This window comes from Staurois parvus, unplaced genomic scaffold (assembly GCF_062004578.1).
Source record: "Staurois parvus isolate SC_StPar_1 unplaced genomic scaffold, SC_StPar_1.0 ptg001167l, whole genome shotgun sequence".
In the NCBI taxonomy this organism is placed as follows: Eukaryota; Metazoa; Chordata; class Amphibia; order Anura; family Ranidae; genus Staurois; species Staurois parvus.
Genome location: NW_028318963.1, coordinates 305,357 through 333,317, shown reverse-complemented (window position 1 = coordinate 333,317; position 27,961 = coordinate 305,357). Strand labels below are relative to the sequence as shown.

General features: G+C 47.0%; 1 protein-coding gene across 6 annotated transcripts in view; it reads left to right on the top strand.

Moving 5' to 3' along the window:
- FGGY (FGGY carbohydrate kinase domain containing) overlaps nucleotides 1-27,961 on the top strand; it is a 401,559-nt gene that overhangs the window by 282,204 nt on the left and 91,394 nt on the right. For all 6 annotated transcript variants that reach the window (XM_089659582.1, XM_089659583.1, XM_089659587.1 and 3 more), the window contains 3 exons: nucleotides 14,048-14,195; nucleotides 19,242-19,316; nucleotides 21,502-21,622. In XM_089659582.1, coding sequence (XP_089515708.1) covers nucleotides 14,048-14,195; nucleotides 19,242-19,316; nucleotides 21,502-21,622 — 344 coding nt within the window. The remainder of the gene's footprint in view (nucleotides 1-14,047; nucleotides 14,196-19,241; nucleotides 19,317-21,501; nucleotides 21,623-27,961) is intronic.

Here is a 27,961-nt window from a genome sequence, read left to right as displayed (position 1 = left end):
ACAGTCTGCCTAGGAACCTCCACTGTCCCCTGAAAGAAGGACAGGAAGAAGGGACCACGTGGGATCTGAGAGAGGCTGCGGGCTGCTTGATGGTGTCTGCAGAGCCTGACTCTTGTTCCCGGGGATGTCTGGAGCTGTGAAGGTGAGTGTCTTATCTCTTGTCGGGGTGGGGTTGCCAGTGTATGGGGGGCGGTGGTAATGGAAGGACCTCTTGGGTGGGGGGGGGGGACTGGGGTGTTTTTGGTCAATGGGGAGAGCCAATTTTTGTGTTGCCTAGGGCAGCACGAAACCTAAATAGACCACTGGGTGCGGGTGGAAGGCAGAAATGTCATTGATAAACAATACATACAGCAGGCAGAGGCATTGTCGGTAAACAGACCAGGGTCAGTTCAGGTGGAAGGCAGAGGCATGGTCAATCATGGTCAATCAAGGCAACAGGCAAATGATCAGCACAGATAATAAAAATAGGGAAATGGCAGGCTGTTAAAAATAAGGGGAACTAGTATTTGAGTGATGTGTGATAATGTCGGAATCAGTCTTCGAAGCATAGGCCCAGTTGGGAGGGACATTGGGGACAATGGAAACTGGTGTCTATCTTCAATTCCCATCTGCTGCATACCCTACATTTTTTTGGTGTCATCTTCCTGTTTCTGATGGTGGAATGTTCTCAGAGAAATGGCGCTCATGAAGTCTGCTGACACAATCGGAGCAAATGCTTCCTGGTGGAGATCTTTGCTGATAGATTAAAACAGTGATAACATCTTCTATAAATTTGAGGAAGGTGGTGGTTCTTTATGTTGACTTTTGGTGTGTGACATATGCATAAAAAATTACCATATGCAACTTTTTTATACCAGAAGAGGGACTTTCTTATTGATAAATAGGACTGTAGCATCTGATCGTTTAAATCCCCCCCCTGAATCGATTATACACTCTGTGGATACACTCTGGCTTTTGGATGGGACCTCATGTGCCATGAATTTTCATCGTGGTGTCATTGTGGCTGATGGACAGGACGTAAACATTTTACTTATCTCTCTAATTCATGGCCAACACTTCTTCATTTCTCAAATTTGCAGATTCCCCCCTTTGTAGCTTTGTGGGCACTAGAATTTGTGGGAAGCCCTTCCTGTTTGTAGTGGTACCACAGACCAAGTATCACGTACCTGGTGATGGAGGCCAATGGAGAGAGGGCTTTTCTTGCGGCTAAGTTCCGGACTCCCCTGAGAGTGGGACAGCGGGAGTCAGGCCCAAAGTTGCACAGGTCGCCTGTAGGAGTGCTGGTTGGTGGTCCACTCAGAAACACAGCTGGTGCACGGGGATAGGTCTGCAGACAGGAGGCGCCTGTGCGTGGTATGCAAGCCCTTCCAGGATTTGGATGTTTACTGGGTAGTCGGTTCAAGCCAGGGGCGGACTGACAACTCATTGGGCCCCCGGGCAATAGGGGATCATGGGGCCCCTGCGTCCTTGCCCAAACTCAAAAAAGCCTATGAAAAAGGTACCAGGGGCATCTCATGGGGCCTCTACTGACTCCGGGCCCTCGGGCAGTGCCCAAGTTTCCAAATGATCAGGCCGCCCCTGGTTCAAGCCAAGGTCAGGTACCAGGTGGGAATCAGAGCGGTCGTAGTCAGATGGGATAGCCGATGTCATTCACAGAGGAGAGAGAGAGTATCTGTAAGCCAAGCCGAGGTCAGATCAGGGTAGACCGGTCCAGGAGCAAGCCGAGTCGGTAACAGAAAATCACGTCAGAATCACAGGAAACAGGAACCGGGAACAGGGTACGGGGAGCTAGAGATCATCCAGCAACTAGAGGAAGTGATGAGCCTCCTTTATAAAGGCCGTCTGGCACCAGACTGAGGCTGATGTGTACTTCTGCGGCCATGTAGAGTACTGGCAGAAATGCCAGATCTTTCAGAACTCCTGCCATGGACAGGACCCTGACACCAAGGTTATCACATGGTACAGGTGGTGGAAAAGGGGCAGGCTTGTGTTATAATTATCTAGGTAGATGTGATACCCCTTTGGGATTAGTGGAAAAGCCAGGTTCCAGACATTTTTTCCACTTGTGCTGATGTAGGTTAGGCATTCAGGGGACTGGAGCTGGGAGTCTTTGTCTTCATATATGTGGAAGACATGCACATATCCTGTGGCACTTTCACAGAGCTTGATGAGCTTCAGTCCATATCTAGCCCTTTTGCTAGGAATGTATTGCTTGATTCCCAGGCGGCCAGTAAAGTGGACAAGAGATTCATCCACACAGATGTTTTGGTCAGGGACATAAAGTTCAGCAAATCTCTTAGAAAAAAATTAATTGGGGGGGGATATTATAGAGTTTGTCATAGCCAGGCTGATCTCTGGAGGAAGGAAGAAAGCCCATTATCATGTCATAGCGTGACATGGACATTACAGATGAAACGTTGGGAATGTGATGAATGGGGTGGGTGGACCAGTGAGAATGTAATTTGTAATTTGTTTTTTGTTTTTTTTTGTAAGCCCAATGTTGATCGTAAGGCCCAAAAACAGTTTAAACTCCTCCACCGTTAGACGTCTCCATTCAAATGGACAGACATAGCATGAATCGGGGTGGTCTGAGATATATTGTTTGGCAAAGAGGTTAGTCTGGTCCACAATAAATTGAAGGAAATTATAAGGTCAACGTACATTTTAAAAATCAATCAGTGAAAAATGTTCTGTGTTGGTCTGCCCACCTGGCTGTGCGGTGAAAGGGGGGATTGTAGCTGATCCTGAGCTGGAAAGCAGCCATAATGGGTTTACCAGAGCATCTGGAAGATACGTATGGGCCCTGATTCTTAGGGTCTGTGCTGGTACTGTGTCTTTCATCCTGGGGTCTAGCGCCATTGTTGTTTGCCGATTGACCATTGGGGTGTATGGGGCTGCTTGTGGCTGTCTGGTCTTCAGAGCATCTTATTCTTTTAGGAAGGACTGCTTCTTCCTCCGATTTGATCACTGATCCTCTAGCTTCGACTAGTTCATATTCGGAATTGAATGGAGAGAACTCCCCATTGCTCATATGTCCGTCATACTGAGGATTTGAAATGCCTCCTCATTAGTATAATATTTTTTGGACATGGCGGTTGTTTGACGGGTCCACTGCTGATGGGCAACTGTGATGGGTCCACTGCTGATGGGCAACTGTGATGGGTCTACTGCTGATGGGCAACTGTGATGGGTCCACTGCTGATGGGCAACTGTGATGGGTCCACTGCTGTTGGGCAACTGTGATGGGTCTACTGCTGATGGGCAACTGTGATGGGTACACTGCTGATGGGCAACTGTGATGGGTCCACTGCTGAAGGGCAACTGTGATAGGTCTACTGCTGATGGGCAACTGCGATGGGTCCCCTGCTGATGGGCAACTGCGATGGGTCTACTGCTGATGGGCAACTGTGATGGGTCTACTGCTGATGGGCAACTGTGATGGCTCACTGCTGATGGGAAACTGTGATGGGTCCACTGCTGATGGGAAACTGTGATGGGTCCACTGCTGATGGGCAACTGTAATGGCGGCTCTGTGATGGGTACACTGATAGGCTGCACTGGTGTATGCGCTCACAGGTACACTGGTTGCACTGTTGGATGTGCAGACAGGTACGGAGGGGCTGTATGACAGGCACACTGATGGGCTGTGCTGACAGGCTGCATGACTGGTACACTAATGGGCAGTGACCAGCTACTTGCACCCCCCCCCCCACCTCAAATAAAACTTAAAAAATTAAAAATGTTTCCATAAGTCCACTAAAAACCAGCAACTTCAGCGTCAGCCATCGTCAGAGTATGCCAGCTCTGTATGTGGAAGACAAGAAAAAGTCGAGGAGGCACCACTAAGTGCAGTATTAAAAGACCAATGTAATAAGCATGCAGTGGGCTGGCTGTGAACGCACATGAGGAAGATGTGACATCACAGGGGGAAGGTCCGGTGTCTTTGGAAGACAGGCTACTCGCTCGGTTATCTCTGCTTCTTCTAAAGGCCTGGAAGCACACTGCTGTACCCCACTAGTATTGGGCACAGCAGCGGCTAGGCAGACTACAGATACCAGCATGACATTTTTTGCATCAGTTCAAATAAATAAAGTAGAAAAAGCAAAATGAACATAAAAACAGAGAAAAAAAACACTCTGTGTGATACAATTCTCAGCAAGCAGGAGAGTAGAGAAACCAGAGGCCATGGCTGCACCCTAGGTAGCAGTGCGCCCTAGGTGGCTGCCTAGTTGGCCTAGTGGTAGCACCAGCCCTGCTGATGGGCTGCATGACAGGTACACTGATGGTCTGCTGTGACTGGTATACTGATTGGCTGCGGGTCAGGTACACTCAGGGGCGGACTGACCATTCGAGCACTCGGGCACTGCCTGAGGGCCCAGGGTCAGTAGGGGGCCCCATGAGATGCCCCAGGTACCTTTCCTTGGCTTTTTCATAGGCTTTTTTGGGTGTGGGCAAGGACACAGGGGCCCCATGATCCCCTATTGCCCGGGGGCCCCATGGGTTTTCAGTCTGCCCCTGGGTACACTGGTGGGCTGCTGTGACTGGTATACTGATTGGCTGCGGGTCAGGTACACTGGTGGGCTGCTGTGACTGGTATACTGATTGGCTGCGGGTCAGGTACACTGGTGGGCTGCTGTGACTGGTATACTGATTGGCTGCGGGTCAGGTACACTGGTGGGCTGCTGTGACTGGTATACCGATTGGCTGCGGGTCAGGTACACTGATGGGCTGCTGCGACTGGTATACCGATTGGCTGCGGGTCAGGTACACTGGTGGGCTGCTGTGACTGGTATACCAATTGGCTGCGGGTCAGGTACACTGATGGGCTGCAGCGACAGGTACACAGGGCAACCAGGGCACTGATGGGCACAGTAGTGAAGGCGTTAACACGATAACTCCCATTCTGCTCCCCACACAGGATCCGTGTGGGAGGAGGAGAAGCTGGTACCAGCGAGTTACCACTGTCTGTTTACAGCTGATCACAATGGTAAAGGGTCAATTTCATTGGCTCTTTACCTGATCGGCGATGCACTGTGTCCAGGGGACACAGCCTACCTCCGATCGCTCTCCCAGTGTATTCTGGACAATACATAGTAAACACTTTAAAAAAAAAAAAAAAAGAAGTTATACAAATTTTAGAGCTTGTTCACACCAGGTGCAGTGCAGGAATGTGCGCAAAATCATACATTTTCTCTCACTACACAAAACCGCATTACCCTTTGCAAGTACATGCCAAAAAAAAGCCCGCATCCAGACGCCCCTGATGGTATGAACGCACCCTAAACCAGAACAAAAAAACATTTAAAATATTTTTTGGACCTAAAATTGGCTTCAAATTGTATAGAAGTTCAAAGGCTTTGAGGACAGGTCACCATGTCATTCCCCGTCTCTGGCTTTCTTTTATCAACACGAGAAATTCCACCCAAAACCAGATTTTTTATGTTCCGTTAGAATAATGGAGCGTTTGGCCTGGATGCTCTCAGATCAGAGCGATCAGACAATAAACAGATTCTATCATTCGAATTAAACTGTTTAATTTCTCTCCGGCTCCCAGCCGCTGTTTAGAAATAATAATAAACCATTTACTGACATCAGTAGAAAAAAAAAAAAAAGCCGAACGTTTAAGGAAAAAAAAAAAAAGAAAAACAGAGGAAAAAAAAATTAAGGAAAAGTTTAAAGTTTTAAATTTCAAGTCCGTTCCAAGAAGGCAAAACATTGGGAATGATGTGAAGGCTGATGGGAATTAATGATTTTAATGCCTTTCAAGCGCACTCCATTCTGAATGATGGACCTTGATAGGGCGCACATGTTGCCGTCTAATTGGAAAAACATGGCGGTCAATGAGCGCATTCACAGTGTAAATATACAGCCGCGGCGGGGTCAGATGTGGCAGGGGGTAAAGCTTATGCCGGAGCCCCTCCAGGGGTTTCATTAGTGTGCGTCTGTGTGTACGCGGGCCCCTAAATGAATATTACTGCTTCACTTTAAATGAGAAAATGGACCATCATTCGTCATTAGGCTGCTAAGCGGGGTCTTCCCTTTAAACGCCCATTCTGAGGGATTTGGAGAGAGCAGCTTAGGTTTCCTGCGTAAACTTTTAGGGTCCATTTACAATTTTGTGGTGCGTTAATGCGCATGCCTTGGTGCGTTTTATGTCCCCTTGCTAATGGGAGTTAGGCAGCCTATTGAAATACGTAGACTTACAACACATCACTACTACACGCCAAATTGTGCTCTTTCCCAACGGGCATGTAAACGCACAGCCATGTAACAGACGCATGATGGTGACATTGATTATTAATGGCACCCCTTATATCTGCAGAACGGTGCAGAAAACCGCATTGTGCTGCAGCACCATGCGATGCGGCACGTTTTTGGGAAAAAGTTAGGGATGTCCTTTACGCATTTCTCACAAGTAGTGTGGCCCATTGAAATGAATAGACTGCCGTGTACTCAATGCGCAAAAAAACTAACTGCACAAAAGCGCCCGTGCTTTGCTGCGCCTCTAAGTGTGAACCAAGCAAAAATGTTGCAGAAATCAAACGTGCTGTCAATTTTGTAATGCACCACAACACCCTATGATGCGTTATCTTGGTGCATTGGGGGTGCCAGTCACGAAAAATGGCACCAAAATGTATTGCGGTAATGCTTGTCCTTCTAACCCAGTGGTCTCCAAACTGTGGCCCAGGGGCCGGATGCAGCCCTTTGCTTGCTGTTGTCCAGCCCATGGGGCATTACTCCCCCTACTGTCAGCAACAATGGGGCATAGTTCCTGCCACTGACAATGGGGCCCTAGTCCTCTAGCTGACACCAACCATAGGACATTATTCCTTCCACTGACACCAATGATGGGGCACTAGTCCTCTAGCTGACGCCAACCATAGGACATTATTCCTTCCACTGACACCAATGATGGAGCCATATTACTCCCCCTAGTACCAATCATGGTGCATTCTTCAATCTAGGGTCCCTATCTCACATTCATACACATACTGGGGCCAATTTAGACTGGAGACGACTAACCTACCAGGACGATAAATGGTACCACAATGCATTGCGGTAATGCTTGTCCCTCTAACCCAGTGGTCTCCAAACTGTGGCGCAGGGGCTGGATGCTGCCCTTTGCTTGCTGTTATCCTGCCCATGGGGCATTATTCCCCCTACTGTCGGCAACAATGGGGCATAGTTCCTGCCACTGACACCAATGATGGGGCACTAGTTCTCTAGCTGACATCAACCATAGGACATTATTCCTTCCTCTGACACCAATGATGGGGCGCTATTACTCCCCCTAGTACCAATCATGGTGCATTCTTTACTCCCACTGATGGCAGGACATTTTCTTCTCCCACTGGCCACAGTTCGACCCCTCCTAAAGTTTGAGGGCCACTAAACCGGCCCTTTGTTTACAAAGTTTGAAGATCCCTGCTCTAACCCATCCAACATTTGTATTTATTGTAGGTATTTATATAGTGCTGACAATTTACTTAGCGCTTTACAAACTGTACATTCACATCAGTCCCTGCCCCCAAGGAGCTTACAATCTAGGGTTCCTATCTCACATTCATACACATACTGGGGCCAATTTAGACTGGAGACGACTAACCTACCAGCACGATAAATGGCACCACAATGTATTTTGGTAATGCTTGTCCCTCTAATCCAATGGTCTCCAAACTGTGGCCCGGGGGCCAGGTGCGACCCTTTGCTTGCTGTTATCCAGCCCATGGGGCATTACTCCCCCTACTATCTGCAACAATGGGGCACTAGTCCTCTAGCTGACACCAACCATAGGACATTATTCCTTCCTCTGACACCAATGATGGGGCACTATTACTCCCCCTAGTACCAATCATGGTGCATTCTTTACTCCCACTGATGGCAGGACATTTTCTTCTCCCACTGGCCACAGTCCGGCCCCTCCTAAAGTTTGAGGGACAGTAGACCGGCCCTTTGTTTAGAAAGTTTGGAGACCCCTGCTCTAACCCATCCCACATTTGTATTTATTGTAGGTATTTATATAGTGCCGACAATTTACTTAGCACTTACAAACTGTACATTCGCATCAGTCCCTGCCCCCAAGGAGCTTACAATCTAGGATCCCTATCTCACATTCATACACATACTGGGGCCAATTTAGACAGGAGACGACTAACCTACCAGCACGATAAATGGCACCACAATGTATTGCAGTAATGCTTGTCCCTCTAACCCAGTGGTTTCCAAACTGTGGCCCGGGGGCCAGGTGCGGCCCTTTGCTTGCTGTTATCTTTTCCATGGGGCATTATTCCCCTTACTATCTGCAACAATGGGGCATAGTTCCTGCCACTGACACCGACAATGGGGCACTAGTCCTCTAGCTGACACCAACCATACGGCATTATTCCTTCCACTGACACCAATGATGGGGCACAATTACTCCCCCTAGTACCAATCATGGTGCATTCTTTACTTCCACTGATGGCAGGACATTTTCTTCTCCCACTGGCCACCGTCTGGCCCCTCCTAAAGTTTGAGAGACAGTAAACCGGCCCTTTGTTTTGAAAGAAATTTTTTTGTCAAAACAACCCTTTTAAAAAACTCTAATAAACCACCGCTAAATGCTAATGCAAAAACGCTAAAAAATGCTGAAAAACTCATGTTTTTAATGTGACTTTGCGTGGAGCCCCATGTGCATGGAGCCTGAGTCCCAATGTGAAACACTTTCCCCATCCACATCCAATGTGAAACACTTTCCCCATCCACATCCAATGTGAAACACTTTCCCCATCCACATCCAATTTGAAACACTTTCCCCATCCACATCCAATGTGAAACACTTTCCCCATCCACATCCAATGTGAAACACTTTCCCCATCCACATCCAATGTGAAACACTTTCCCCATCCACATCCAATGTGAAACACTTTCCCCATCCACATCCAATGTGAAACACTTTCCCCATCCACATCCAATGTGAAACACTTTCCCCATCCACATCCAATGTGAAGCACTTTCCCCATCCACATCCAATGTGAAACACTTTCCCCATCCACATCCAATGTGAAACACTTTCCCCATCCACATCCAATGTGAAGCACTTTCCCCATCCACATCCAATGTGAAACACTTTCCCCATCCACATCCAATGTGAAGCACTTTCCCCATCCACATCCAATGTGAAGCACTTTCCCCATCCACATCCAATGTGAAGCAATTTCCCCATTCACATCCAATGTGAAGCAATTTCCCCATCCACATCCAATGTGAAGCTAGGTGATGCAGTCATCAATCTTCTTATCTGCAAATATCTTTGGGTTGAGTGCTCCACTGTGTGCTCCCTCTCTAGAGCCCCACTCACCACCTGCATAGGTAGGTCAAACTGCACATTTGGTGCTTCAGCACACTCCTGCAGCGATCGGCTGCCTATATAATCTTCATGCCTCTACCCGCTGGTTCCGGCCTCCATATGTGAAAAGACCTCCAGACCATGGACGCACTGTTCGTGCTCCATTGCACTTGTGTGCTGTGAACCTAGCCTAAGTGCTAACTGCAAAGCCACTGTGTGGCCCCACTTCTTGCCATGTGACGCAAGATATACCCACTGAAAGTGTTACTAAACCCGCAGCAGTACAATCAGTCTGTAGATGCAGTAAAGCGTGCTTGTTATACTCACTGTGAAACCTAAGGGGTTAATCCTCCGTATTGTGTAAAAAGGCTGTTTGATCCTGTCTTCTCTGATCCTCCCCTTCTTCTACTGTCCCCAATCCATCTGCTGATAGAACAGAGCCTTGGAGGCAAGCTGTACATGCTCATTTTGGTGTGTATTGCTAGAGAGGTTTTTTTTTTTTGGGCGGGGGGGGGAGAGTGCATGTGATCAGCAGAGGACCGATTAGCAGTTTATATTTACTAAAACAACTGCATTTCCATCTTGTGTGTATGCAGCGTCCTGTGTTCAGTAACACTTTAATTTTGCTGTCTGGGTGCCAACACTGTTTTCAGGGACCGCCAATCCAGTGCTGCAGGTGTGTTGGCACCAGCTGGTTCCCGGCAGTCCCCCATTGTGCTGATGTCATTTCTCTTCTGGATCCTCAGATGGCCCCATCGCTGGACAGCCAATAGGAATTGGGTACTTGAAGTGGATTAATGAGCCTGGAACCCAGAAGTCTTGTTATATATTGATTATGTGTTGTTATGCTCCAATGGTATGATGGTGGTGGGATTGTTGGGTGATCTGGATATTGGACTGGTAGCTTCTACATCCTGAAGGATTTCCACACCCAATGGTGGAATGACACTAAAATTGAAGTGCCACACAGTAAGCATACCCCCAAAGACGTGCATGCACATGAAACGCGTCGGGTGGAGCCGCACTTGCTGACGTCATGCCGCCATTGCCGAAGGTCGGAATGGTGGCCAACTTGGTACTCCATTTTACCTTGTATTCTTTCTTGTTTATTCATTATTTACTAAAATACAACACTATATACTACTTTTGGCTCCTGTGGTGAGCTATTCCTCATAAGAGAGGGTCCACCTGGGTTTTTTTGCCCTTGGCTGAGCATCCCTTGCAGAGGCTTCATTGCTGCTACCTGTACCCAGATGAGATGTGCTTACATGCTGTTTACCAGTAGATGTCTGGTGAGTGTACATCTGACAGAGGTGGTGGATTCCCTATTGGATCACTTCACAATATTTCACCGTGATTGCCGTACTTATATCCTTACGGACAATTTATAGCTCTTATTTCACTGATATTTTATGAACTTTATATATTCTCACTTTTATGCTGCACTTTACTGTTTCACATTTGTGGAATGATTTATTGAACATTTTTTAGATTTGACTTTTAAATGCTGCACTTGACTGTTCCGCTGATCCATTTTTTTTTTATTTTTGTTCGCTATATGTCAGATTGAATTTGCACTTTATTTTCAAAATTATATCATTCACTAATTTTAGCGCTGCACTTTCTATATATAAATAGGAATTGGGTATTTGAAGTGGATTAAAGAGCCTGGAACCCAGAAGTCTTGTTATATATTGATTATGTGTTGTTATGCTCCAATGGTATGATGGTGGCGGGATTGTTGGGTGATCTGGATATTGGACTGGCAGCTTCTACATCCTGAAGGATTTCCACACCCAATGGTGGAATGAGTCTAAAATTGGAGTGCCACACAGTGTTTATTCCAAAGAGTAAGATTATGGGCCCAACATCCCCAAATACTGTAACCACCCAAAGATATGAATGGGGGGATTTGTTTAGGCACATATGTCACAAATGTCTCCAACTCACCAGTAACACAGATAACATTATTATTATTATTATTATTATTATTATACAGTATTTATAAAGCGCCAATAGTTCGCTCAGCGCTGTACATTACAAAGGGGGACAGAACATGTGACAGAACAATACCAATACAATGCAAAACATGAGGGGATCGAGGGCCCTGCTCTTTGGAGCTTACACTCTAGGAGGGAGGGGATGGTGGCACAGGAGGAGATAGCTGTGGGGGATGGAGTGGTAGGAAGAGTGGAGGAGGTCGGCAAGTTAGCAGGGGGTGGGGTAGGCTTCCCTGAAGAGATGGGTTTTCAGGGTGCGCCTAAAGGAGAGGAGAGTAGGTGATAATCTGATGGGTTGGGGCAGGGAGTTCCAGAGGATGGGTAACACCCTGGAGAAGTCCTGGAGGCGGGCATGGGAGGAGGAGACCAGGGAACTAGAGAGAAGGAGGTCTTGTGAGGAGCGGAGTGTGCGTGTTGGGTGGTACTTGGATATTAGGTCGGTGATGTAGTTCGGGGCAGTATGGTGGACGGCTTTGTACGTCAGTGTTAGGATTTTGAATTTGATCCGTTGCGCAAACGGAAGCCAGTGGAGGGATTGGCAGAGGCGGGTGGCGGAGACGGAGCGGTTGGAAAGATGAATGAGTCTGGCAGCCGTATTCAGGATCGACTGAAGCGGGGATAGCCAGTGGTGAGGCAGGCCAGTGAGGAGGGAGTTGCAGTAGTCGAGTCGTGATATGATGAGGGAGTGGATGAGCTGTTTAGTGGTTTTTGGGGATAGGAACGTGCGGATTTTGGCGATGTTGCGGAGGTGGAGTCGCATGAGTTTGTTAAAGATTGGACTTGGGGCTGGAAGGATAGGTTGGAGTCCAGAATGACACCAAGTACTCTGGCCTGCGGGGCGGGTTTGATGGTGGCGTTGTTGGATGTGATGGAGAAGTCAATGGGGGGTGGTGTCCAGGCTGGGGAGAAGACAAGAAACTCGGTTTTGGAGAGGTTCAGTTTAAGGAAGTGGAGCGACATCCAGTCTGATATGTCGCTCAGTAGGTGTGTGATAACATCCAAATTTTATTGTACAATGAATCCATAAAAACACATGAAATTAACTTTAAAGCCTGACAAAAATGAGTCCTAATGCAAGAAGATACAGATTTCCACACTCTATGTTGCATCATCCATCACTGTACGCAAGTAAATGCTCAGATGTGCGGCTAACAGCATACAGCTGCAACCTGTCATTGATTTGACACCTGTCACTATAGGGCAAGAGGTACGCTCGTTTTTCATGGTTTGCAGCGCTCTAGGAACTTATGTTCGACCCGAACATGGAAGCAAGTTGGCTGGCTGGGCGCCTAATCAGTTCCCAGCCAGCCTTGGTCAGGGCAGTCGCAGCCAGCTCTCAAATTTAAGATAGTGGCATCAAGAGAATGACCTCCACATGCGCCCACCCTGTCCGTAGCCTCCTGGGAAACAACTTGTCTCTGGAGGTTGCATGGACAGCCTCACTGTGCCATGCATATGCAACCAGAAGCTGGGAAGTCACAACCAGCTCTCAAATCCAAGATGGTGGCACCAGGAGAATGATGTGCGCATAAGCTCAGCCTGCCTGTATCCTCCTGGGACACGTAACATGTCCTAGGAAGCTGCAAGACCAGTCTCACTGTGCCACACATGGAAGCAAGCTGGCTGGCTGGGCGCCAAATCAGTGCCCAGCAAGCTTTAGTCAGGGCAGTCGCAGCCATCTCTCAAATTTAAGATGGTAGCATCAAGAGAATGACCTCCACATGGGCCCACCCTGCCCGTAGCCTCCTGGGACACATCACTTGTCTCTGGAGGTTGCATGGCCAGCCTCACTGTGCCATGCATGTGCAACCAGAAGCTGGGAAGTCACAACCAGCTCTCAAATCCAAGACGGTGGCACCAGGAGAATGATGTGCACTAAGCCCAGCCTGCCTGTATCCTCCTGGGACATGTAACATGTCCTAGGAAGCTGCAAGACCAGTCTCACTGTGCCACACATCAGCAATGGAAAGTCAGGATATCACAGCCAGCGCTTAAATCCAAGATGGCAGCACTGGGAGAATGATGTTCACATGAGCCCGCCCTGCCCGCAGACTCCTGGGACAGGTCAAATGTCTCAGGAGGCTTCAGGACCAGTCTCACTATGCCACACATCCGCAGCAGTTATCCCAGAAGTCACATCCAGCTCTCAAATCCAAGATTGCGGCACCAGAAGATTGACGTCCACATGAGCCCACCCTGCCGCAGCCTCCTAGGACAGACCACAATATGGTGGCACCAGGGACTCATAGCAGTGAGCAGAACCGGTTTCAGGAAGACAAGACTGGACTCCTTGGACTGGTAAGTAGCTGATATTTTAAAGTCAGCAGCTACAGTATTTGTAGCTGATGACTTGTAATTTTTAAAAAATAAGTGAAGTTCCTCTTTAATTCATTTATTTTTTTTACGTATAGACCGAAAAACTTTCATACGATTATTGATCCCCTTTGCGGTTCAGGCAATAGTACCTTTTGCTGGGAGCAGCAGACAAAGTTTACATAAGATAATTATTTTCTCGTCTTGCTGATCCCCTTTCCCTCCTCTCTTGCCCCGACCTTCCGATGGCTAATTGCAGTCGCCGGCGTTCAGTTAATGGTTCTGGAAAATAAGTCCGACTCACAGAAACGTCTGATTAACCATGTTATGTTTTCCATCCTCCTCGCAGATGTACAAATGTTTACACTGCACCGTATAAAGTTTAATATTCACGCTGTGTTCGCAGCGGCCAGCATGTGTATGCCTACCTAAACCGTCACCTGGACCAGATGAGGGCGACCCGGCCAGAGAGGATCCTGGGAGCTGACTTACATGTGTGGCCGGATTTTCATGGGAACAGATCACCCCTCGCTGATGTCACCCTGAAGGGGATGGTAAGAAATTGGCTTCAACATTGTAACACAATTGGTAGTTCGGTGGTCACCAGTGATGGGATTGGGTTGTATGGCACCTGGTGCAAATGGCATCCTCCAATGACAAATCAGGTCTTGTTAATTCTCTCTGTAACTATTGCTGTTAAAGATGGAGTCAAGACAAAGGTACACGGAACTCCTTCGGAACCCCCCCAGCCCACAGATAGTGAATCCATGTTGGTAGGTTAGTTCCATGATTCTGGAGATCCTTGAAGGGGAGAAATCGTTCATTCCACTGCTCCCATCTATCTCTGACATCTTCACCCTCTAAATATGGGATTGGTTATGTAGCCACATAGTTACCCAGGTTGCAAAAAAAAAAAAAAATGTCCAAGTTCAAGCCAAAGACAAAAATACATTGAAGTGGAACTAAACTGAGGACTACAAACTGCAGACAATATTTAAGGTGTTTCTAAACCCCGGATCCTGCATTCACTTGTAGAGATGTGTTGGTTGCTTTAAAGCTTGCAACAGCAGTTGCAAAGCATTTTTTTTTCTTTTCCCTCTTTGTGAGTGACAGACAGGGAAAGCAGGACTGTGCTCTGATTGGTTGTTGCTACAGCTGAGAAGGATCCACCCATAGCAGCACTGTTGCAGCTGAACTTATGATTGGCTGTGGAGGAAAGGAGAGAGGAAAAAGGAAGAAGAAGCACATGTGGGGAAGGAGACATTTTCAGGGGACCGCATGGAGCAAGGGCTCCTGGTGTATGGTCACAGAGTCTCACTCCCTGTGCTGCTAGAGCCCATGGGATGGGATGGGAGTGTGTAGCAGAGGAATTGTTGCAGGAGGACAGTGTGCAAACGTAGGATTGTCCTGCCTGACACTCAGGATTACAGCCACTCAAGTGAATGTGTCTCTCAAAGTCTGGAGCTGCTGAAAGAGAGAGGATTTCTACTGCTGTCTAATGCTATCTAAAGGACAATCCAGAAACAGTGAGTACTCTGTGATGAAAGGGGATTTTGATATTGCTGCATTTGCTGTTTATCTCTGGAGAATGGTCATGAGAAAACCTGCTCTCTAATTCTCAGAGTAACACAGATCTTGGAAAGCCCAAGCTGCTCAGAATTAGCTATTCCTGCTGCTGATTGATGAGAGAACTTTGTCTCTGTATTTTACTGGTTTGTCTCCTCAAAACTTGTGCTGTGGCTGAAGAGTGTGTTCAGTTCCAAGTCCCCACAGAAGCTTGCTGCTTTGAATATACTGAGCAAGTGTCAGTATATCAGGATTTCACCTGTATGGTAAAGATTTTGTTGAAGTGTTGTTTTTTTCTATTGCAATGTTCACTGGAAGATTCTACTTAAAGGAGACTGTGCTATCCTGCTAGCCCTGGATTACAAATACTCTCCCATGCAGAGAGTGGGCGCTCTTCCATTAATTAAAGGGCTCCAACGTTGAGAGACTTTAAGTTTCATCCCACTGGCCAGTGGTTAGGTAGAACATTTCTGCTCTAGATAGTACGGCTATAGCAAATGTCAATAAGCTGCTAAATCTCAACAGTTATTGTTTCATGTGTCAATGTCACTCTCATATGTCACTCTAGTCAGTGCGATACTAGTCAGTTTTTAGAGTCTTTGGCGAGTGAATTGTGACTTCTTACTAACTGTGTTATGCAAAGTGGTAGCTGTGTTGTATGTACATTCCCTGTGTTAAATCAGCTAGTTTTTTTTCAGGGTTTGTCTTCTTCAACAAAACCCATAAAAAATATTCTCAGAGTGTCGAAGTGTTCTGGGTATAATCGGAGGTGTCACCAGATTCAGGTGGGAGCTGAACCTATATATCTAGCCAAGCATCACCCAAGGGTGTGCTACACACTATATCTGCTCTCCCCGCACCCTGCATTCACTATATCTGGTCTCCCAGGACCCTGCATTCACTATATCTGGTCTCCCAGGACCCTGCATTCAACATATCTGCTCTCCCCAGAACCTGCATTCACTATATCTGGTCTCCCCAAACCCTGCATTCACTATATCTGCTCTCCCCGGACCCTGCTTTCACTATATCCGGTCCCCCCCGGACCCTGCATTCACTATATCCGCTCTCCCTGGACCCTGCATTCACTCTATTTGGTCTCCCCGGACCCTGCATTCACTATATCCGGTCTCCCCGAACCCTGCATTCACTATATTCGCTCTCCCCGGACCCTGCATTCACTATATCCGCTCTCCCTGGACCCTGCATTCACTATATCTGGTCTCCCCGGACCCTGCATTCACTATATCTGGTCTCCCAGGACCCTGCATTCACTATATCTGGTCTCCCAGGACCCTGCATTCACTATATCCGGTCTCCCCGGACCCTGCATTCACTATATCCAGTCTCCCCGGACCCTGCATTCACTATATCTGGTCTCCCCGGACCCTGCATTCACTATATCTGCCCTCCCCAGACCCTGCATTCACTATATCTGGTCTCCCACAGTACACAGAACATGGAAATGCAATTATTTTAGTAAATATAAACTGCTAAATACCTTTTCTCATCAGCAGTTAGAGCAGTCTTGTGACTTCTATCAGTGTCCGTCAAGCACCAGTTACAGCTTGTAGGAGGGGTTTTCATTCTGCTCTGACTGTCCTATAAGGCTGCAGGACCCCTGACCCTCTGTCTGGACAGCGCTGATTGGCCCTGTGCTGATCACATGCACTCTCCCAAATTTAAAAAAAAAACCTGTCTAGCAATACACACCAAACTGATCATGTGCAGCTTGCCCCCAAGGCTCTGTTCTATCAGCAGATGGATTGGGGACAGTAGAAGAAGGGGAGGATCAGAGAAGACTGGATCAAACAGCCGTTTTACATAATGCAGAGGATTAACCCTTTAGATTCCACAGAGAGTATAACAAGCATGCTTTACTGCATCTACAGACTAATTGTACTGTTGTGGGTTTAGTAACACTTTAATTAGTTTTTAATATTCATAGCAAATTTCATCCATGTCTCCAGTCTTTTCAAGAAATCACTTTGAACCCCCCCCCCCCCCCCCCAGCATTTCTAGCCGTGGCCATCTTGAGTAGGGTCAGATGATTCATATAGGATTTACTTCTTGGAATCCATCTGCCCCTAGCTCGGGCATGCAGGCAGGGACATGTTTGTAGCTGAGAAAGCCCCTCCTCCCATGAAGACTCCAGGGATGTATGTCATCATTTTGGTCACGGCCAGGAAGAAACTGAAGAAATGTAAAAAAAAAAAGTTTAAAACAAGTAAATAGAATATACCTTCCTATCCATTTGTGAATGTTAGCAGCATAAGGATTAAAAATAGTTCATGTTAATTAAGGGAGTTTAGTTCCCCTTTAAGCTTGCACCCGCGGAACGATAAAGTATGTCTAAGCCCAAAAAAAAATGTAATCTATTGCAGCTTGCCAGTTCTTAGATGTTATGGCTGCATTAGCTTCCCTTTTTAGGCTTTTTATCCTATATTTTGACCCAGCGATCCCGCCAATAAAACACTTCCTGTCCCAGCATGGAGACACCCCCTTCACTCGCTGTATGTAGTAGCAGTTTTTGCATGCTAAGACGGGACTACGGGCTTGGCTGAGTATTTAAAAAACTGCTGATCTACTGGGATTTTCACGCACAACCATCTCTAGGGTTTATAGAGAATGGGCAGACTGGTTCCAGATGATAGAAAGGCAACATAACTAAAAAAAACACTTGTTACAACCAAGGTATGCAGAATATCATCTCTGAATGCACAACACATCGAACCTTGAAGCAGATGGGCTACAGCAGCAGAAGACCACACCGGGTGCCACTCCTGTCAGCTAAGAACAGGAAACAGAGGTGACAATTCGCACAGGCTCACCAAAATTGGACAATAGAAGATTGGAAGAACATTGCCTGGTCTGATGAGTCTCGATTTCAGCTGCAACATTCAGATGGTAGAGTCAGAATATGGTGTAAACAACATGAAAGCATGGATCCATCCTGCCTGGTATCAACGGTTCAGGCTGGTGGTGTAGAGGTGTGGGGGAGATTTTCTTGGCACACATTTGGCCCCTTAGTATCAATTGAGCATTGTTTAAACACCACGACCTACCTGAGTATTGTTGCTGATCATGTTCATCCCTATATGACTCCAGTGGCTCCATCTTCTGATGGCTCCTTCCAGCAGGATAATGCTCCATGTCACAAAGATCAGATCATCTCAAACTGGTTTCCTGAACATGACAATGAGGTCACTGGACTCCAATGGCCTCCACAGTCACCAGATCTCCATCCAATAGAGCACCTTTGGAATGTGGTGGAACGGGAGATTCACATCATGGATGTGCTGCCAACAAATCTGCAGCAACTGTGTGATGCTATCATGTCAATATGGACCAAAATCTCTGAGGAACATTTCCAACACCTTGTTGAATCTACGCCATGAAGAATTAAGACAGTTCTGAAGGCAAAAGGGGTCTAACCCAGTACTAGCCAGGTATACCTAATAAAGTGGCCAGTGAGAGTACATACCCATAGTGGGGCCAGTTAACCTACCCAAGCAGGAAACCCACCCAAGCACAGAGAGAACAAGCAAATTCCTTGTCTGGAATTTGAACCAAGGACCCCAGTGCTGCAAGGCAGAAGGGCTAACCACTAAGCCACTTTTCTGCCCAAAAATATACTTCATCGAAGAGAAAACTAAGGCATCTCCCATAGCTAAGGCTTGGACAGCAGCAATAGATTAATATTTTGTTCTTGGGCTTAGCTATACATTAACCCTGGAGTTGATCCAGAGTAAGGCAAAAAACCCTTATGATGCGTGATATAGTTTGCTGCAATTCCTTTTGTAGCCCCAATGACAATCAGATACTCCCTGGATCCCCGAGGTGTGAGTGGCCCAGTCAAAACTAACCATAACTGGTGTAATTTTTCCTGTTAGTGGTCAAATATAGGGGCATGTGTATAGACCGCTGCAGACATGGACAACACCTAGTGAGAACTCAGCAATATGACCTGGATGTCCATACATGTTTTCTTGAATTCTGGTTCAGTACATTTTATCTTGTTCTTTTTGTAACAGATTGTCGGACTAACACTATCAAAAGGCTTGGATGATCTTGCACTTTTGTATTTGGCCACGTTACGAGGTATTGCGGTAAGTGCATCCCTGGATTGTGATAGTAGTGCGCCATGATGACATGCCCCTAGTGGTCAGGTCCATGACATCTTACACTTATAGGAAGTGGGTTGAGTGAAATTGAGTGTCAATCAACCTTTAAGAGCCATGGAGGGGAAATCTTTGAAACACATCTAGGGCATAGATTTGAAAAAAAAGTTATTGGGCTGTAAGACAAACCTATTTTCATTTTTCAGTTTACAGTGGCTTCAGCCCCTCTCCACAATTTTTTTTGTAACTGCAGCACTCCTTCCTCTCCTAGTAGGGAATGATGTTGCTTGTGCATGCAGAGATGTGCTGAGGGGTGTCCAGGCTTAAGGACTCAGAGACCTTCAGCACACCTGTTACTATTCATGTCTGCCTCAACCTCTGCCTGCGCACTGACTATTCATGCCTGCCTCAACCTCTGCCTAGCCTCTGACTATTCTGGCCTGCCGCCTGCCTCAACCTCTGCCTTGCCTCTGACTATTCTGGCCTGCCGCCTGCCTCAACCCGTGCCTGGACACTGACTATTCTTGCCTGCCACCTGCCTCAAAACTGACTATCCTTGCCTGCTGCCTGCCTCAACTTCTGCCTAGACACTGACTATTCTTGGCTGCTGCCTGCCTAGACCTCTTCCTGGACACTGATTTTTCTTGCCTGCCTCCACCTCTGCCTTGACACTGACTATTCTTGCCTGTTGCCTGCCTAGACCTCTGCCTGGACACTGACCATTCTTGCCTACCGCTTGCCTTGAAATTGACTGTTCTTGCCTGCTGCCTGCCTCAACATCTACCTGGACACTGATTATTCATGCCTGCCCCAACCTCTGCCTAGACACTGACCATTCTTGCCTGCCACCTGCCTTAAAGTTGACTGTTCTTACCTACTGCCTGCCTCAACATCTACCTGGACACTGATTATTCATGGCTGTCTTAACCTCTGCCTAAACACTGACTATTCTTGCCTGCTGCTTGCCTTGACCCCTGCTTGGACACTGGCTATTTTTGCCTGCCGCGACCTCTGTCTAGACATTGACTATTTTTGCCTGTCGTCTGCCTCAACCTCTGTCTAAACACTGACTATTCTTGCTTGCTGCCTGCCTCAAGCTCTACCTAGACATTGGCTATTCTTGCCTGCTACCTGCCTCAAGCTCTGCCTAGACACTGGCTATTCTTGCCTGCTGCCTGCCTCAACCTCTGCCTAGACACTGACTATTCTTGCTTGCTGTTTACTTCAACCTTCGCCTAGAGACTGATTATTCTTGCCTGCTACCTGCCTCAAGCTCTACCTAGACATTGGCTATTCTTGCCTGCTACCTGCCTCAAGCTCTGCCTAGACACTGGCTATTCTTGCCTGCTGCCTGCCTCAACCTCTGCCTAGACACTGACTATTTTTGCTTGCTGTTTACCTCAACCTTCGCCTAGAGATTGATTATTCTTGCCTGCCACCTGCTTCAACCTCTGCTTGGATACTGACTTTTCTTGTCTAACACCCACCTCAAACTCTGCCTAGACACTGACTATACTTGCCTGCCATCAGCCTTGACCTCTGCTTGGACCCTGATCTGTTATATTGCCACCAGTCTCCTCCACCACCCTGTTCCTGCTGATTGGCGATCCTAAGGGTTGCAACCTGGTGACATATTGCAGCAAAGTAGCCCAGTAACTGCTTGGGTCATCAGTCCATCATCCTTTCCTGGCTTCTCTGGTGAAGACCAAGATGGCTCATGGACTCCGTTCTTTAGGTAAACCTGTGTCAACCTGGGGTGAGTCTTTGAAGACGGTTCCTGGTCTATTGTAAACTATTAAGAAATTCTGCCTGGAGTTGGGCTTTAACAGACAAGCACATCCACTAGTTTATGTTGCAGTTAGTTTGTGGTTGTTCTTTCGGTTAATCTAATTGTAAAGTTTATGTGATCTTTGACTCTGAAGTCTCTCCAGCTACAATAACACTCAGCTCATCCTTTCGTACTATGAAATAGAATTAGAGGGATCCCGTTCCCTATTGTACTGAGTTCATAAAATGTTTTTTGGTGACACGTGTTTCCCTTACAGCGTGTTCCCAGCCTGGTGGTATTCCATGTATTTCTTCCAAATGAACAAACAAAACAATTATCTGGTTGTAGAAACGGCTCCACCTCAGTCTCCTCATTTCAGTCTTTGTTTTCTGTTTGTGATTCCAGTTGGGGACGAGACACATTATAGAGGCGATGATGAAATCGGGCCATGCTGTCTGCAGCCTCTTTATGTGTGGGGGGCTCAGCAAGAACCCCCTGTTTGTGCAGGTGCATGCTGATGTCACAGGTAAGTCGGACCTCTGAGAATCAGAAGATGCTAACTCGCCTCTTTCACTTTTGACAAAGCAATTTAGTGACCTATGGTGGTTGAAACCAAAATATTGATCTGGAATGGAGTGGAATCTAGCAAACTCTGCAACTGTGCCCGACTCCAAACATAAAAAAATAAAAAAAAGTTGCTCTGTAGAAATTAAAATAAAAACAATTATGTCACTGCAGTACTTACCTTGTTTCTGAAACTGTCCCCTGGGCTGCTGATAGGAGGATAGAGCCTGTGCTGGGCCTAGACCCCATTTGTCCAGAGAGGGTCATTTTTGTTTTCCATGGTGCTCAGGCAGTGTAGTACCGTGGGCCGTGGCTCCCAGCATGTATAGAAAAGTTCTTTGGGCCCCATCAGTCCAGCAAGAGGGCCCAGGGAAAAGTAACATTATGTGAGTTGGCTCCTGACAATCACTCCTGACCCCTGCACTCTGTACTATACATATTTTTTACCCCTGTACTCTGTATGTAACATCCTGAACCTACACTCTGTATGATACATACTCCTGACCCCTGCACTCTGTACAATACATACTGCTGACCCCTGCACTTTGTATGATACATACTCCTCAACCCTGCACTCTGTACAACACATGCTCTTGACAACTGCACTCTGTACAGTACATACACCTGACCCCTGCACGATACATACTCCTGACCCCTGCACTCTGTACCATACAAACTATTGACCCCTGTACTCTGTACTATACATACTCCTGTCCCCTTCACTCTGATACATACTCCTGACCCCTGCACTCTGTACTATAGATACTCTTGTCCCCTGCACTCTGTACTATACATACTCCTGTCCCCTTCACTCTGATACATACGCTTGTCCCCTGCACTCTGTACTATAGATACTCTTGTCCCCTGCACTCTGTACTATAGATACTCTTGTCCCCTGCACTCTGTACTATACATACTCCTGTCCCCTTCACTCTGATACATACTCCTGACCCCTGCACTCTGTACAATACATACTGCTGAACCCTGCACTTTGTATGATACATACTCCTCAACCCTGCACTCTGTACAACACATGCTCTTGACAACTGCACTCTGTACAGTACATACACCTGACCCCTGCACAATACATACTCCTGACCCCTGCACTCTGTATGTTACATACTCCTGAACATGCACTCTGCACAATACATACTCCTGACACCTGCACTCTGTACCATATAAAACTATTGACCCCTGCACTCTGTACTATACATACTCCTGTCCCCTTCACTCTGTACAATACATACTCCTGTCCCCTGCACTCTGATACATACTCTTGTCCCCTGCACTCTGTATGATACATACTCTTGACCCCTGCACTCTGTATGATACATACTCTTGTCCCCTGCACTCTGTATGATACATACTCTTGACCCCTGCACTCTGTACAATACAAACTCCTGATCCATGCCCTCTGTATGTTACATACTCCTGAAACTGCACTGTGTACGATGCATACCCCTGACCCCTGTACTCTTTACGATGCATATTCCTGACCTCTGCACTATGTGCAATACATATTCCTGACCCCTGCACACTGTTTTTATGGCCCTTCCACTGTAAGCACTATTTTTCCACACCCATGATTTACCATGGTGAGCTTGGCGGGCTGTTTCATTATCCTCTGGATGTTCAAGGGGGCTCTATCAGGTAGTCTGTACAGGGACCCATGATTTCATACGGCAGCCCTCACTGTCCCCATAGACTCACCACTACGCCAGTCTTCTTTTAGGTTAAATGATGACCAACATCATTCAGCCTACTTCCCGTGAGGTCAGGGCATCCTGGACACGCCCCCTAGGTGTATGTCATCATGCTGGCTGGCCAGAGATATTAGCCAGTGAGGGTATATGCAAAGCTTCACAATTCTGCCCCACTAGGCTCCCTATTGGCCCCTCAAAAAAGTAGCCAACAACAGAAGGGCTTTGGGAGTTTGGGATGAAGCTTGACTTTCCATACAGTATGTCCCAGAAGTGAGTCCACCCCTCACATGTTTGTAAATATTTGATTCTATCTTTTTATGTGACAACACTGAAGAAATGACACTTTGCTACAATGTGACGTAGTCAGTGTACAGCTTGTATAACATGTAAATTTGCTGTCCCCTCAAAATAACTCAACACACCGCCATTAATGTCTAAACCGCTGGCAACAACAGTGAGTCCACCCCTAAGTGACAAGGTCCAAATTGGGCCCCAAGGGTCAATATTTTGTGTGGCCGCCATTATTTTCCAGCACTGCCTTAACCCTCTTGGGCATGGAGTTCACAAGAGCTTCACAGGTTGCCCACTGGAGTCCTCTTCCACTCCTCCATGACATCATCATGGAGTTGGTGGATGTTAGAGACTTTGCGCTCCTCCACCTTCCATTTGAGGATGCCCCACAGATGCTCAATAGGGTTCAGGTCTGGAGACATGCTTGGTCAGTTCATCGCCTTTACCCTCAGCTTCTTTAGCAAGGCACTGGTCATCTTGGAGGTGTGTTTGGGGACGTTATCATGTTGGAATACTGCCCTGCGGCCCAGTCGCCGAAGGGAACATGTTCTGCTTCAGTATGTCACAGTACATGTTGGCATTCATGGTTCCCTCAATGAATTGTAGCTCCCCAGTGCCGGCAGCACTCATGCAGCCCCAGACCATGACACTCCCACCACCATGCTTGATGTGTAGGCAAGTCACACTCTTCTTTGTACCCCTCACCTGTTTGCTGCCACACACGCTTGACACCATCTGAACCAAATTAGTTGATCTTGGTGTCATCAGACCACAGGATGGTTCCAGTAATCCATGTCCTTAGTCTGCATGTCTTCAGCAAACTGTTTGTGGGATTTCTTGTGCATCATCTTTAGAAGAGTCTTCCTTCTGGGACAACAGCCATGCAGACCAATGTGATGCAGTGTGTGGCGTATGGTCTGAGCACTGACAGGCTGACCCCCGACCCCTTCAACCTCTGCAGCAATGCTGGCAGCACTCATACGTCTATTTCCCAAAGACAACCACTGGATATGACACTGAGCACGTGCACTCAACTTCTTTGGTCAACCATGGCAAGGCCTGTTCTGAGTGGAGCCTGTCCTGTTAAACCACTGTATGGTCTTGGTCACCATGCTGCAGCTCAGTTTCAGGGTCTTGGCAATCTTCTTATAGCCTAGGCCATCTTTATGTAGAGCAACAATTCTTTTTTTCAGATCCTCAGAGAGTTCTTTGCCATGAGGTGCCATGTTGAACTTCCAGTGACCAGTAGGAGAGAGTGAGAGCGATAACACCAAATGTAACCCACCTGCTCCCCATTCACACCTGAGACCTTGTAACACTAACAAGTCACATGACACCGGGAAGGGAAAATGGCTAACTGGGCCCAATTTGGACCTTGTCACTTAGGGGTGGAGTCACTTTTGTTGCCAGCGGTTTAGACATTAATGGCGGAGTGTTGAGTTATTTTGAGGGGACAGCAAATTTACATGTTATACAAGCTGTACACTGACTACGCCACATTGTAGCAAAGTGTCATTTCTTCAGTGTTGTCACATAAAAAGATAGAATCAAAGATTTACAAAAATGTGGGTGGACTCACTTCTGAGAGATACTGTATATGACTAGCTGTCATCATCTCTGGAATTGGGCCATTTGCACGCCATGCTGGTAGCACACCAAGTGGCACTAGAAAATGGAGCTGGAGCTGATTTGGGGGCCCATTCAGAGTGAGTGAACATCCCCCCCACCAATGGTATCCAACAGAAGCTGTAGATTGCAGTAAAGTCAGAAGGGTCACTGAACTGACACTGAAACAGAACTACATGTACATTTTCACCACAGTCACAATTGGGGAGGAGAGAATGGCTAAAAGGTACATAAACTTCAACAATGAAGTTCTGGTTGGGTTTGTTTTAAAAACCCAATGGAAGTATCTTGTTGAGTGTTGATCCTGCCAGAAATCCAGTGCTGTACTGTGCACCCTGTCATCAGCCCTGCCAGGAGCACCTCTTCCTAGGATACAAGGATAGAGGTGTTCTGTAGTCCTAAACACCTTCTGTCCTGGAATGACAACACCGCTCCTCTAACAATACAGTACAGAGAAGGAGTGTTGTCACTGTAGGACAGTAAGCATGTTACCGGCAGGGTCAACAGGTGAAAATAACTGGAAAAAAGCTTGAAAAAGAAAACGAATGCAGCCATCACATTTAAGGACTGGTAAGCTGCACTATATTATACAGTGTTGTTCTTGGGTTTGGATACATTTTAATTATGTTGGAAATAAAATCACCTTTTTCCAGTCAAAATGACTAAATCAACTTCTGATGGGTTGATCTGACCACCTCACTCTCGGGAAGTGGGATAGATTATAATGGATAGAGATGAGCAGTTGGGTCCCCCAGGAACGCTTTACGGGACAGCGGTGGCATATTAATGTAAAAAATGTATTTAAGGTCATCTGAAATGTATGTTCTTCTAAATAATAGATGGCAATCATTGCTGACGGATCAGTCTTGGCTCTCCGGAGTGGGTCACACGTGACACATGGCATGTTCCTAAAGTCTTTTAAATCTCTCCTTGCAGTTATACACATCCATCTGTGGAAATAGATAAAGTCCCTCAGTCTGAGCAAGCTTGGACTTGGTACATACCACCACCATGGATTAATAGGACCTGTCAAATGGCTTGCTTATACACTAGACTAGTCTTTCTCAACTGTTTTAACCTAGAGGAGCTCTTATAATGTTCAGGTCTTGGGGAACGCCTGCTAAAACCAAATCATCAGGGATAAGTGGGAAAAAGCTCCTTACATTGGTGGTCAGTGGGAAGAATTCCCCTACATTGGTGGTCAGTGGGAAGAATGTTCCTTACATTGGTGGTCAGTGGGAAGAATTCCCCTTACATTGGTGGGCAGTGGGAAGAATGTTCCTTACATTGATGGTCAGTGGGAAGAATGCTCCTTACATTGGTGATCAGTGGGAAGAAAGCAGGGTCCGGGGAGATCAGATATAGTGAATGCAGGGTCCGGGGAGAGCAGATATAGTGAATGCAGGGTCTGGGGAGACTGAATATAGTGAATGCAGGGTCTGGGGAGACTGGATATAGTGGATGCAGGTTCCGGGGAGAGCAGATATAGTGAATGCAGGGTCCGGGGAGACTGGATATAGTGAATGCAGGGTCTGGGGAGAGCGGATATAGTGAATGCAGGGTCCGGAAAGACCGGATATAGTGAATGCAGGGTCTGGGGAGACCGGATATAGTGAATGCAGGGTCCGGAAAGACCGGATATAGTGAATGCAGGGTCCGAGGAGACCAGATATAGTGAATGCAGGGTCCGGGAGACCGGATATAGTGAATGCAGGTTCCAGGGAGACCGGATATAGTGAATGCAGGTTCCAGGGAGACCAGATATAGTGAATGCAGGGTCCGGGGAGACCATATATAGTGAATGCAGGGTCCGGGGAGACCATATATAGTGAATGCAGGGTCCAGGGAGAGTGGATATAGTGAATGCAGGGTCCGGGGAGACCATATATAGTGAATGCAGGGTCCGGGGAGACTGGATATAGTGAATGCAGGGTCCGGGGAGACCATATATAGTGAATGCAGGGTCCAGGGAGAGTGGATATAGTGAATGCAGGGTCCGGGGAGACCGTATATAGTGAATGCAGGGTCCGGGGAGAGCGGATATAGTGAATGCAGGGTCCGGGGAGAGCAGATATAGTGAATGCAGGGTCCGGGGAGAGCGGATATAGTGAATGCAGGGTCCGGGGAGAGCGGATATAGTGAATGCAGGGTCCGGGGAGAGCAGATATAGTGAATGCGGGGTCCAGGGTTTAGTAACACTTAAGGTCACTACAGAAATGCCTGGACTCAGGAAGGGTTGAAAGCGTTTATAAATCCTATCCAGTGTTCATACCAGCAGGTAAGACGGGTCTTGTAGTCACATTGCATGCCGGATATCGATCTCATATTTCCAGTCTTTCTCAAGAAAATCGATGCAGAATAAATTTGTTACTATCCCCGTGTATTTCCTCACTGACTCTTATCAGCGCCTCATCTGTGCTATCTCCTCCTCACATATCGCCATCTGCTCGGCCGCGTCCAGCGGAATTTGGACAGCGATATGGAAACTATTTTGTTTGCTAGGAGACGTCGATAAAACATTCCACTATTATGGTTTAACTGGATCTCCCTGAATGATTAACTGGGACAAACACAGCGAGCGGGGAATCCCTTGTTTTCAGATGTTCAATTTTTTTTGGCCTGGGGGGAAGATGTACAGTTTATTATCAGTGAAATGTTTCTGTCTGGGTTCTGTTACAGGT